General features: G+C 35.4%; 2 protein-coding genes across 4 annotated transcripts; one reads left to right on the top strand and one right to left on the bottom strand.

The window, feature by feature from the left end:
• The first annotated feature begins 4,576 nt into the window (after nt 1–4,576).
• Nucleotides 4,577–9,551, top strand: LOC102581037 (B3 domain-containing transcription factor NGA1-like). Of its 3 annotated transcripts, none has more exons than XR_001473059.1 (4): nt 4,577–6,071; nt 6,579–6,657; nt 7,775–8,381; nt 9,477–9,551. XR_001473059.1 is itself a non-coding variant. In XM_015307107.1 (4 exons), the coding sequence occupies exons 1-3, from the start codon at nt 4,892–4,894 to the stop codon at nt 7,830–7,832; spliced, it is 1,317 nt and encodes a 438-aa protein (XP_015162593.1). In that variant the 5' UTR covers nt 4,577–4,891; the 3' UTR covers nt 7,833–7,857; nt 9,477–9,525. The 3 variants fall into 3 exon arrangements, 2 of the variants coding, with proteins under 2 accessions (XP_015162593.1, XP_006343756.1); XM_015307107.1 differs by having other exon boundaries at nt 7,775–7,857; nt 9,477–9,525; XM_006343694.2 differs by lacking the exon at nt 9,477–9,551 and adding an exon at nt 8,631–9,394 and having other exon boundaries at nt 7,775–7,857.
• LOC102580700 (60S ribosomal protein L13a-4-like) lies at nt 9,407–10,288 on the bottom strand. The gene has a single exon (XM_015307108.1). It carries the CDS (start codon nt 10,082–10,084, stop codon nt 9,479–9,481), a length of 606 nt encoding a protein of 201 aa, XP_015162594.1. The 5' UTR covers nt 10,085–10,288; the 3' UTR covers nt 9,407–9,478.
• Between the last annotated feature and the right edge of the window lie 3,476 nt (nt 10,289–13,764).

Genomic DNA, 13,764 nt, shown 5'->3' with positions numbered 1-13,764 from the left:
CTTTTGTATATGTATGTCTCTTGTATTTATTTTTGTTTTGATTTAACTGTTAGGTTTTACTTACTTTTCGTTCATGTTCATCCGTCATCAATACACAAAATGTTTAATCGTAGTATATACACAAAATGTCTAATGGTAGTATATATAGATGAATTTAAGGCTATCTTACATGTATTGGACTCCTTGTAACTTGTAAGAAGATTAAACTTTTATTTTGGTTCATGAATTGTAGAGACCTTATAATGTAACATCTTATTTTGATCACAATGTGTGATGAAATGCCTGGACGGTGAATTCTTATATTCACATGGTCGGTGTAAGCATTAGTTTTCTTTTATATTCACTTTTTCATTCTATACGTAATGTGATTATTTGATTATTATATATTGTGTCTACATAGTGCGTGGATTGTAAATATTATGAAGTGGTTATCATCACCTGTAGAAGTTTCAACTATATTTTTTTCTGTCATTTTAATAACTAAAGAGAGGTAATGAAAAAAAATACACAATGCTTAACTTTTATAATGTTGGGTCCGTGCTAGCACGGGCGAGCATCGTCTAGTTTATGTAGGAGCGTGACAAATGAATAGATAATAAAAATTTAGAATTTTGTATATGATCGGTGAAATTTTATTTTACGTCCCTGAAGATTTGTCCAAAGCATATTTGGCACATGCATATTTGGACCACCTATAGCACGCGCAATATATATAAATAATCAAATTTGCCATTTACCATGCTTTAGGATTTACACCTACTAATTCTTGTTCTTAATGAAAAATAGATATGTATGGAGTATTCAACAAAATTGTACTTTGAAGGAATCATAGTATATAATTTTAAACCGGTGTACATTATATAAGAAAGATTTTCTAATATTCACTTTTACTTATTCACATAGTATATTATAGGTATAGGTATGTGAAAAAGAAAAAAGAAAAAAAAAAAGAGAAGAGAAGATATTGGGGATTTCCACATGGTCCATGAGGATGGCATCATTGGCCTCCGATCCAAGGCGTAGGTGGTCCTCTCCCTCTCTATGATAGACTGTCTGCTTCAAGCAACCAGCCAATCCTGAGAAAGGGATGCGTCTCTCTCTTTTTCCCTTACACATGCATTAGCATTACTACTCATACTATATATATTCGAACAAAACATTATTATTATTATTATTTCATGCCTATGCTAATAAATAGTAAAGGAGACCTACCTGGTCCCCGATCTATCTAATTCAATATACATTGAAGAACTACCTACATCACCAGTTCATTATACTCTAATTTATTCATTATTTACCACCTACATGTATATATTTACTACTACTAATTAATGACTTTCATTTTATAATTATAATGTTCAAATAGCACTTGTGATATATATAATTATATATAGAGCTCAGAGAGTAAAGGAATCTTATGAAAGTAGTAGGTATGTAGCTAGTCCCTTAGCAGCCTATCAAGGCCCAGCATCGACTTAATTAATTAGTACGGATTCATTTATGTGTAGTGACAGCAAGTCAATAATCCAAATCCTGTTTAATGAATATACTAGCCTATACGAAAATGCTAGTTGACGTCTACGTCCTTGTGTCTTATTAACAAACCATTTGCAAATATTTTTATTAGTTATTACTATTACTATACTAGCTTACTATCACAAATAATTAATACTACTCTGTTCATAATACACCACACTGCAACTATCTCCCAAATTTTAATGCCTACGCCGCCCTCCCCAAAATCACAAAATTAAAGTGAATGAAAACAAACAAGACGAGGCTAGTGGCTTTAATTAGGATTATATTAGAAACTCGTGCTTTAAGGAACAGCTGGCCTTGCCGTGGGCCTAAATGCAAAAACAAAAGATCTATTTCCACTTTTACCCTTATGTTATGCTACTCTAATATAGTAGTAATTTTCTCTTATCGGGCATAAGTTTATTTTGCATCATAAAAAATACTCCATAATCATAATTTATGTCCTAGTACAAAAATGCTTATTATTGAAAAGTGAGGTGTTTGATAAGTTCTTAAGAGAAAAAAAAAATATTTTTAGCAAGTAACAAAATTATTTTTTAGGAGCTAAAATAGTTTATCTTCAAAAATACACTTAGAAGCACTTTTCAAAAACTATCTACTTTGGAATTTACAATTAGTATATTAGTTCACGAGTGTGGATATATATAAGATATATACAAACCGCAAAAAAATTCTTCTTCAATCAATCACAGTAAAATTACATGCAAACATCGGCCAATTTTTGCAATTTTATGCGTCAAAACCAACTACTCACAACCCCATAGCTTATCCAACCTCTATTTTGATACAAACTCATGAAAACTCAAGGATTTTGATGCCCATTCATATTTGGACATTCTTAAATGCGAATATCCTTAATTTTTTTGCCCTAAATTCAAATTTTAGTGTTTTAAGCTACCATAACGATGATCTAACATCTTAGACTCACAAATAGCAAATAAAGTTAGTATGTGCTTATCTCGATCAAATAATTTGAGTCAATTTTGAGAGAGTTGTGAGAGAGACAAAAATACTATCAGGAAGTGAGGGAGATGACAGAGGGAAATAGTGAGCAATGGATAGAAGGTCTCGAAGCCTTCTGGGTTAGAGTTGAATTTATTGATCGTAATTTCTATTTCTATTAAAAATAAAATAAAAAGATATTGTGCTATTTGGGGTTTGAATCTAAAACTCCTTCTTTCAAATGGATACCTATTACTACTCCACCAAATATTACTATGCCCCTATTACTATGCCCCTGTACAATCATACTTTGGACCACAGATCCAAATACAAACAATATATAAAGCGTTTGAGACTTGTTTTTCGAAAAAACTCTATTTTGATACTCTAACATTGTATTTCCATCTTCTAGGTCTTGCACCACTAAACACATCAAAAAACAAAATGTCTATCCTAAAAGAAACATAAAACTTGGATTTATCGGATTGGAAGCAATGACTTAAGTCTCAAGTAGCATCACAACACGACACAAATATCACAATTGGGTGGTAATTATAAGTTATTTTTCAATTAACGTTTGATTTATCACCGTGAAAGTTCCAACATCAACAATCCATATCCTGAATAAGACAACCCAATACACGGGGATGTCTTTACACTTGCTTTCACTCAACACATTTTGTTGTACTTTAAGTAACACTTTCATCAACGTTCTTACCTTAGGCAGGGGTATTGATGGGTCGATTTGGGTTTTGTTATTGATCAAATTTAAAATAAAATTAATTTAATTAAATATAATATACATTTATTGGATTGATTATTATCAATTACTAATCATACACGAAAATAAAATACAAAGTGGAATAATAGAAAAAAACAAATTAGTTAGCAAATATAGGATAACCAAACAACCCATCAACCACCAGTTATGACCTTGAAAACCTTGAAGAGTTTAATTTTATCTAACAACAAGAAATCCGAAATGGCTGCTATTGCTTTTTTTCTTTCTTTTTCTTTTTGGTTTTCGGCTTGGATTCGAATTGACCTTTTGTTGAATTTTTTTATTTTAATTTTTTTTCACTTTCATAAATAAATAAAAATATCTATAAGATATTCAAATTGTTCATAAAACATAATATATTATGTATATTTAATTAAAGATATGTATATTCTTTTGTTTTGTTTGAACAAAATAAAACTCAATAAAATATTATTGATTTAATTTTTTTTGAAACGAAAACCAAATAGAAGTTAATTATACAACAAACACAAGAATCATATTTGTATGTTATAACTATAGTTTGCACAATTGCGCTCCATAACAAATTTTATGTTTGCTATGGAGCTTTTGATTTGTATAATTCGCTACAAACATCCAATTTTATACAAATTGTTCATTTTCGTATAAATTCATTTATACAATTTGTATAATAAGATCTGTATTATATATATATTTGTATTTGTATATACATTTTTTTCTCGCTTTATACAAACACAAACACATTTTATACATTTTATACCGAAATGTAAAAAATTACTAATTGTATACCGAAAATGACTAATTATATATCGAATCAAATGGCAAAAAAATGAGATGTTTGCTGCGAATTACAATTAAAATAAACTATGGTTATATCATTTAATTTGAATTAATAATTTTCTATTTCATACTACAATTTTTCCATTATTTAATCATTCCGATTTAGTTTAATTTTTGGATTGGATGGGATTTTACCCTCACCGTGAACCCCTACGGGTATGTAGTGTGACTCTGTGTGAGGGAGTGATCATAAATTTGTTTCGTAGGTATACTTGATCCCTTATTAATAAAAGAAGTAAAAGTAAGGTTAAGAAGATAGTTAGAGAGAGGAGTTAAGTTATATTGTACTCCTAGTAGAGTAGAATATATTTAGTAGGAGTAAAAGAAAATTTAATTGGGATGCTACCAGTGCGATGACAAGGACGAGCTCACATGAACCCAACCAGATAATTCGTGGGCCACGACCCAACGAGCAAATGAACTCGGAAGGAAGGAAGAAAGTCTAAAAGAGAATAACTAGAATGAAATTTACCTAACTTAAAAAAGAAGATTCCACCCACTTAGACAAATTACCCACGTACCTTGTCTCTCTCTATCTCTCCCTCCTTCCCTCTCACACACAGACACAAAGAAGAAGAGAGAAGAAAGAGGCGGCTTTTGAATCTGACTACTCCGGAATGGGTGATAATTAATGAGAGTCATCACGGCCTCTTTGAGGACGACAACAAAGAGTATTCTAGTTTATGAGGATACTCTTTCTTTCAACCCTAGCTATCTAGTTCCAGTTCCTCTCACACTAATAACTACTGGACGCAATTACTTTTTTCCCATCACATCTTCTCTAATTAGATCTATGCTGGGTCCTAGATCATGAATTTCTTCGATCAAGGAGGTACACGCCAATTTTCTCATTCTTCTTCTTCCAGCCAGAAGATTATAGTTCCTGATTTCTCTTATCAGCAAAGAAGCACCACTAATAATGGTGAAGATAGTACTGATCTCGTGATGAATATGGATCTTGACCCTGCAGATGAAGTTGGTGAAAGTAATACGATTGAGCGAGAACACATGTTCGATAAGGTAGTCACTCCCAGTGACGTCGGCAAGCTCAATCGGTTAGTCATCCCCAAACAGCACGCTGAAAAGTATTTTCCTCTGGATTCCTCTACCAACGAGAAAGGCCTCCTTCTCAATTTCGAAGACAGGAATGGAAAGCCTTGGCGCTTCAGATATTCCTATTGGAATAGCAGTCAAAGCTATGTAATGACCAAAGGTTGGAGCCGCTTCGTCAAGGAGAAGAAGCTCGATGCTGGGGATATTGTCTCATTTCAGCGTGGAGTAGGTGAATTGGGCAAGGATCGTCTCTTCATCGACTGGAGGCGCCGTCCAGACGCCCCCGACCATCTCCACTACACCCACTTCACTAATCATCATCTCCATAATAACTTGTACCGCTCTAATATTCAGTACCCAGCTGCTGCTGCTTGGAATCGTCCTCTCTTTTTGCAGCCTCCTCCTCCTCCTGACCATTCACATTTACAATATTCCCTGGAACCTGCAGCTGGCAGCATGTCTCATCATCATCAACAACAATCTCACGGATCCAGTCCTAATTATTACTACGACACTTGTAATTTCAACAACAGCCGTACAACCGTGGTAAATGGAAACCCTTGTCCGAGCGGGTCAGTAGTTTATCTCAGATCGGGGTCAGCCCAAGTCCCACAACAGGCTGGGTTAATGCAATTAAGAGGTCATAGTAATAGTACTAGTGGCAGGGTTGTGGAGCCAGTGGTGTTCGACTCCGTACCGGTTGTTCAAGGCAAGGCAGCAGCAAAGCGATTCAGGTTGTTCGGTGTGAATATGGACTGTCCCATCTCAGACTCGGATGAATCATGTGAAATCACGTCCTCGTCTTCTTCCTTGCCTAATCCCGCCACTACAGCAACTTATTCTCATGTCCCCCAATTTTCATCATTATCATTCAGAACTTTTAACAACTATGATACCAACCCGCCGGCAGCCACCGAAGAAGAATCGTTCGACAAAGGCAAGGCATCCATGTCCTTGAATTTGGATTTGGATATTTGATAATTCCACAAAAGTGTAAATTGAAGAGAATTAACCTAAGTGGTACGGGCCATCCCGCACAAAGAAATCCCGTCCTTCAAATGGAAAACAATGTCCAAGTTGAATTTGTGTAATAATACGATTATGAAATATTTTGCAAATACTAGTAAAATATCACACTATAGCTGGTTATTTTATGTTTGATTTTTCAAGTGGGTAATGTAGTCATTCAGTGATTAAAAACAAGAAAAAAAAGAGCCTTATTACTTAATTATACATGTGTTTTCTATTTACTTATATTCATAAATATGTTTCCTTATCTCTCTCTAACAAACTTTGCTGTATTGATTTCCCAGTGGGAATGCATAACTAGCTCCTCTCGCCGTCAGTCAGGCTAATGAATGATGGGATCCGAAGGGAATTAACAAAAGTCGTGCTTTCTTTTTCATCATTCATGAATGAATTTTGTTTTTATTACCTTTGGTAGGTTGTTGTTCTTGTCGCTGCTTCGTTGGGCACGCCCCCGGTACTGCGATTGCTTCAGATCTAGCTAGCTTTTATAAAAGGTACGTACATAGCATTTCATCTTGACTAACTTGGTCATCTATCATCAACTGATCATGCGAGCTACCTACTTCTAAAGTTGCTTCTACTAGTATGTATGTTTAATTTCTTCACTCACTAGTCACTAGTCATCATATATATCATTGTTTTTTTAAAATCTTTAGTAACTTCTTCCTGTCACATTTATATGTATGCCTTTTTTATTCTAAAAAGCTAACAAATCAACGTGCCTCAGCCTAATCTTGTTAATTAAGAGAAACAACATCAACAACAAAAACATGCCCAATAGAATCCCACTAGTGGGGTTGGAGAGATTAGAATGTATGCATATTTTATCACTACGTCATGATGATAGATAAACTGTTTTCAAAAGACCCTTAGCTTTACCAATTCCAGAAACAAAAAAAATTAAAATATACCGAGTCACAAGAAAACAATCAAATTTTACGCAACATATTAAAGTAGAGTAATGGAAACAATAATAAATATTGATGGTTATAAAAAAAATAAGTATATTACAACTAGTACAATGACAAACACCAACCACTCTAATTACGACAACACTACACTACCTACTATAGTCTTCTACTCTAGTACGTGTCCTCCACACCCTCTCCTATCTAAGGTTATGTCCTCAATAATCTGGAGCTGATCGTGTCATATCACATTTTCTCTAATACTTCTTCGGTCTATCTCTGCCTTTCTCCGTACCCTCTAGCCAACCTCTCGCACCTCCTTACTGATGCATCATCTCCTCTTCACATAATCTAACCATCTCAATTTCGCCTCTCTCATCTTGTCCACCACGGAGGCTAGTACTCCCACCTTATTCTGAATATCCTCATTCCTAATCTTATCGCTCCTAGTATGGCCACATATCCACCTTAGTATCTTCATCTCTGCATACATCTGTTGAACATGAGAGTTTTGTTTGAAAATGGTACTCCTATATATTTGTATCTGAAATCAAATACGGGGAGGAAGGTAACAACCCCTTTTCTAAATTGTCTCCTTCCTTTAAACAATTAATTAGCTGCCTCTAACATACTTTTTTTTTTAATCTTTCCTAGTAGTGCACATATATTAAAGATCTCTACGATATATATTTACACTACTCAGGGTTTGTCATCCGATCGATTTTGAGCTTGGATATACATACAGGATTTTGCTGGTTTGATATTCGAAGTAAGCATTTGTCTTAGGTAAGTCCTCTTTTCTTCATTTTATGATACAGAAGCATAATTAGTATTACTCCTTTCGTTTCATCTTTGACGAGTGCATGTGGAGTTAAAGAAAAAAAGAGTTGTTGCACATATCACAAGTACATTAAGAACTTGCAGCTTAAACATGTTATATGGTATTTGTATGAATATAAGAGCATGTCAAATGTCAAGTGTAATGTTAAATAGTTTCAATATTGAAGGGTGTCATTCCTTTATTGCATTGTTTCGTCCACTCCAATTTTATACCCTCATAAATTCAATGTTAGCCTTACAAATTAATTAACTACCAATCATGATCATGTACGTATTTATAAATCCAAAAACATATTTAACCTTCTAATAATATAATTTCGTTTATTCTCTAGATCTAGTGATTTCCTAACCTTAACATTTCTATGTAAATTGGTATGGTGTTTGAAGAAAGTGTTGTTATATATTTCTTATACATAATTAATAATGGGAGCTAGCTTGCCCTTGGCCAAAAGAGAGAAATAGATTCTCAGGTAACGAAAACCAAGCTAAGTAGAGATAAAATAATACTAGCTGGCTCTTTTCAGATAATAAATAAACTTAACAATTCGGTAAGTTGTTTTCTTTTGAATAAAAGCACAAAGTTAATTGTCCTCGTTAGTGCGTGTTAACATTAATCTGGATTGAATAGTACATATACTTTAAGTTGTATATTTTTCTCATCTCTCAAAAGCTTAAATTGGATCACTCTTTTTTTTTTTTTGTTTTGTTGTTGTCAATAGTTCCGGTGAGGATATATAAATGATGTCAAAAGGTACAAAGCACCTGACCTCTTCAATTCACTACAAGAAATTAAAAGAATGAACAAGGTTCAATTTCTACAAATTGGATCACTCTTGAAAGCATAACACAAATTACATAAAAATATAAGAGTTTCAGAAATGTGCATACTTAATCTGTATTCTATTTAGGTATATTTGCATGAAGAATTGAATTTTCTTGGGCATATATATCTCCTTCTTCGATTGTGTTTGGTTCTTTGCTCCAATGTTATTTTGATAAAGGTTCCTTTCCTTGCTAGCAAACAAGAGTGTTGACACCGAGTGCACTTTAACCCTGACCAATGTACTGTATCGAAATAGTTATACTCTATGCATATATAAAATTTTAGGCATGGTCATCCAAATTGTCATAGCTATACGCTACCTACAAAAATGTATATAGGGAGACCCACCTTAAACTTATCATGTAAATTCAACGAGAGAAGAAAATATAGATGGCCCTATTTATGAAGGAGAAAGAGAAAGAGGAAAGAATTTGAGGAGTATATCATACCATACCATTCTCTACTAAGTCCAAAACATTTTTCTTACACACAGGTTTTTAGTACCTTTTCGGCTAGGATTTTGACGGGGCTAGCTAAAAGTTCCGAGTTTACTGGCAGGTCATATCTTTTTTTTTTTTTTTAGTTAAACAATGTAATCTGCTCAAATATTACTAGAAGAAGCAAAAACTGAACCATGCAGTACAGGTAGCATCTTTAAAAGACAGATTAAAGTTGAAATCTCAATCTCAAGCAAAATTTCACCTTCGATAAAAAAACTCGTTTACACTCTAATACTTGATAGGTTCAATAACTAGCAAGTTGAGGACCGAGCGTCTCCTCAGCAGCCTTCTCGGCCTTAACCCTGAGTTTGGCCAACTGCTTTCTCCTCTCGTATGCTACCTGGGTTCTCTCCTTTCTCTTGTTCTCAAGCTCCTTGATAGTGTCATAATGGTTCCATCCAACCTCTGATGAAAGCTTACCCAAGAGACAGTATTTATGTCCTGCTTGGAGTTTCAACACCTTGAGAGCATCAGGGATGACCATCCTCTTGATTTTGTCATATGGAGGTGGAACACCCTCGTAAACCTTCAAGCAGGCAAGAACAGCTGCTCCACGCTTAGTTTTGTGGGGAATCATCCCACGGATGGTCCTCCAGAGGATCTTAGAGGGAGCACGGAAGTGAATAGGTCCATGAGAAGGCTTAGTATTCATCCTCTTACGAAGGAACCTGAGATACTTCATTTTCTGATGAACAAGTCCACCAGAAAGACAAATCTCTTCACACCTAACAACAACAACTCTCTGTCCATTAAGCAGTTCCTTAGCCAAAATTGATGAGAGCCTACCAAGCATATGGTGACGAGCATCAACCACTATCCTCCTTGCGGAGATTCCTGAACCGGACACCATTTTTGCTTTTCTCTCTTGCTTACCTGTGAAGAAGGGACTGGCAGGTCATATCAAAACAATGATAGAGAGATTTTGATCAAGTGAAAAATTAGTCCCTTTTCTTTAATATCATCAAGTATAAATTTATAAGTATCATTAATTAGGCACACAAATGTAAATTTATTTCCAAACTTAGTTCTATCCTTTATAAGAGGGATTTGATCATCCTATGAAAGTGACAAGCTAGAAAGATGTTAGGTGTAAAGTTCTACTAATTAACTCATACCATCAACTTTAATTAATTAATTACATATATAGATAGATAGATGTCTTGACTGCATCAAAAGGCGGTTTCTCATTTTAAGTGCATTCAAAGAATACCATATATGCCTATTTCTTGTTAGACTAATGATGTACGCCTTAACTTATGTTTTGACTTTTGTCATATTTGGATCGGCTAAAGGAAGCACAAATGCCTTCATTCTCTATCGCTCTCTCATTTACTCTAGTTTACAACTAGATCTGCAATGTTCAATCTATTTTTTCTTATGTGCAAAATTTGTTAATTATGGGTACAATCATTGCATCAAACATTGTTGTTAATTAAAATCTCATTTTCATTCTTCTGTTTAAAGAAAAACAGGTCAAAGTGCCTAATTATATTCAGTTGGGAAAGTATCAAACTACCAATAGGGAAGGATATAATCCAATAGTCTAAACTACATATATTCTTAAGTAATTTCGTTGGTTGTCCCATTGTTGATAAATTTATCTGACAAAAAACTATGGCATGTAGTCGTAAATAGAGAATAATATAGGGGTTTGTGGATGACTGATATAGCTCATCACTATTTATCTAAAGAAAAAAAAAATAGACTTGCCTAGAAAATGACGTGAGAGAATCACTTGATATATGAATAAATCCATATTTACCGAGCGTATAAAAAAATAGTTAGAAAATCGCATAAATCCTATAAATAGGCCTAAGTGTTTAAAAATTTCTCAAAAATGGTGAGATTGTACATACTATGTCACGACCCAAGGGTACCCCTAGACTAACATGACACATAGTGTTGGAAAAATGATTCTAGTATCTCAAAAAGACTTGTTAATATTATAGTCTAAGGTTTATTCCTTCATTCCTTATTAATGAGTATGTTATTTAACATATTTCTACCATAAATATTTGAGAGAATTATCTTACCATTGAATGGTTTTGACTTGGTCTCATTGCTATAAATTAGTTGTTACCATTCTCAAATTGCCAACTATATCATACCTATTCATTAGCCTAATTAATTCTCCCATTAATCATTAGCCAATTACCTACTATGACCGTTGGAGGCCTTGTGGAATTGCCATATAAATGTGGTCTTCCTCTATCACAATGAGAGGGGAACAATATACATTCTGAGAATAAATCATTCCTCTTATATTCTATTTGTGTGCTGGGTTTTGTTGTTTAAATCTTTGTTAGTTTCTTGCTCCTAGTTTTATACTAGAAGAGCTTGTTGAATCCTAGGGGATACACCTGTACCGGATAAAATATCCTTAAGGACAGTGTCTTTCGACACGCCTCAAGCTTGAAGAATTCCCTACAAAGTTCATGGTGAAGTATAAGTCTTGGTGAATTCCATATGATCAAGTGTTCTTCAATAAGGTATTTTCCGTAATATTTCCAACACATAGGACCCCGAAAGGAACCATGTAAGCCACTTAGCATATCATAACATAAGAAAATCGGCAAAATGGGTGGTTTACCTGCTCCGGAGCTCGTTTGACCGTGAAAATGGATCGTTTTGGCCGTAAGGGCCAACTGGCTCCATAGCTAAGGTCCTAACGGATGTCCATGAAAAATTTCAGCAAAAATGAGGTCGGAATTCTGGATCACCAAAACGGATGGCGAACTATAGCACACGAAAATCAGAAAAATGGGGGGTTTACCTACTCCGAGGCACGTTTGACCTTGAAAATGAGCCGTTTGGCCGTGAGGGCCAACTGAATCCATAACTAAGGTCTTAACGGACGTCCATGAAAATTTTTGGCAAAAAAGAGGTCGAAATTCCAGATCACCAAAAAAGATGGTGAACTATAGCACACGGAAATTGGCAAGATGGGGGTTTACTTGCTCCGGGGTTCGTTTGACCTTGAAAATGGGTCATTTTGGCCGTGAGGGGCAACTGGCTCCATAGCTAAGGTCTTAACGGACATCCATGAAAATTTTCGGCAAAAGTAAGGTCGAAATTCCAAATCACCAAAAAATCCATGGACTACAGCACACAAAAATTGGCAAAATGGGGGGTTTACCTGCTCCGGGGCTCGTTTGACCTTGAAAATGGGCAGTTTTAGCTATGAGGGACAACTGGCTCCAAAGCTAAGGTCTTAACGTACGTCCATGAAATTTTTTGGCAAAAATGAGGTCAGAATTTTGGATCACCAAAAAAGATGGTGAACTATAGCATATGAAAATCGGCAAAATGGTGGGGGGGGTTTACCTCCTCCGGGGATCGTTTGACCTTGAAAATGGGACGTCTTGTCTGTGAGGGCCAACTGGCTCCATAACTAAGGTCTTAACGGACGTCAATGAAAATTTTTGGCAAAACTTATGTTGGAAATCCAGATCACCCAAAATGGATCACCAAAAAATCCATGGACTATAGCACATGAAAATCGGTAAAATGGGGGGATTACCTGCTTCTCGGCTCGTTTGACCTTGAAAATTGGCCGTTTTGGCCGTGAGGGTCAACTGGCTCCATAGCTAAGGTCTTACTAGACATCCATGAAAAATTTCAGCAAAAATGAGGTTAGAATTCCAGATCACAAAAAAATTCATGGACTATAGCACACGAAAAATCTACAAACATGGGGGTTTACCTGCTCCGGAGCTCGTTTGACCTTAAAAATGGACCATTTTGGCCGTGAGTGCCAATTGGCTCCATAATTAAGGTCTGAATGGACATCATTGAAAATTTTTGGCAAAAATTAGGTCGGAATTCTGAGTCACCAAGAAATTCATGTACTATAGCACACAAATATCGATAAAATGAGGGGTTTTCCTGCTCCGGGGTTCGTTTGACCTTTAAAATTGGTTGTTTTGGCCGTGAGGGCCAACTGGCTCCCTAGCTAAGGCCATAACGGACGTCCATGAAAATTTTTGAAAAAAATGAGGTCAGAAATCCGGATCACCAAAAAATCCATGTCCTATAGCATACGAGAATCGACAAAATATGGGGTTTACATGCTCCGGGGATCGTTTGACCTTGAAAATGGGCCGTTTTGGCCGTGAGGGCCAATTGGCTCCATAGCTAAGGTCTTAACAGACATCTCTGAAAAATTTTGGCAAAAATGAGGTCGAAATTCTGGATCACCAAAAAAGATGGTGAACTATGGCACACGAAAATCGATAAAATTAGGGGTTTACCTGCTCTGGGATAGCTCGACCTTGAAAATGGGCCGTTTTGGCTGTGAGGGACAATTGGCTCCATAACTAAGGTCTTAACGGATGTCCATGAAAAATTTTGGGAAAAATGAAGTCGAATTTCTGAATCACCAAAAAAATGGTGAAATATAACACATGAAAATCGACAAAATGAGGGGTTTACTTGCACTGGGGCTCGTTTGACCTTGAAAATGGGCCGTTTTGGCCGTGAGGGCCAACTGGCTCCATAGCTAAGCTCTTAAAGGTCGACCATGAAAAATTT

This window comes from Solanum tuberosum, unplaced genomic scaffold (assembly GCF_000226075.1).
Source record: "Solanum tuberosum cultivar DM 1-3 516 R44 unplaced genomic scaffold, SolTub_3.0 scf00048, whole genome shotgun sequence".
NCBI lineage: Eukaryota > Viridiplantae > Streptophyta > Magnoliopsida > Solanales > Solanaceae > Solanum > Solanum tuberosum.
The sequence above is the reverse complement of the archived record's forward strand: the minus strand, read 5'-3'. Positions and strand labels throughout refer to the sequence as shown.

Coding starts and splice junctions, on each gene's coding strand:
- LOC102580700 (XM_015307108.1), bottom strand. CDS start 10,084: ATGGTGTCCGGTTCAGGAATCTCCGCAAGGAGGATAGTGGTTGATGCT.
- LOC102581037 (XM_015307107.1), top strand. CDS start 4,892: ATGAATTTCTTCGATCAAGGAGGTACACGCCAATTTTCTCATTCTTCT. Junction 6,072..6,578: donor AGAAGAATCGTTCGACAAAG/GCAAGGCATCCA, acceptor TACCTTTGGTAG/GTTGTTGTTCTTGTCGCTGC. Junction 6,658..7,774: donor CTAGCTAGCTTTTATAAAAG/GTACGTACATAG, acceptor TACACTACTCAG/GGTTTGTCATCCGATCGATT.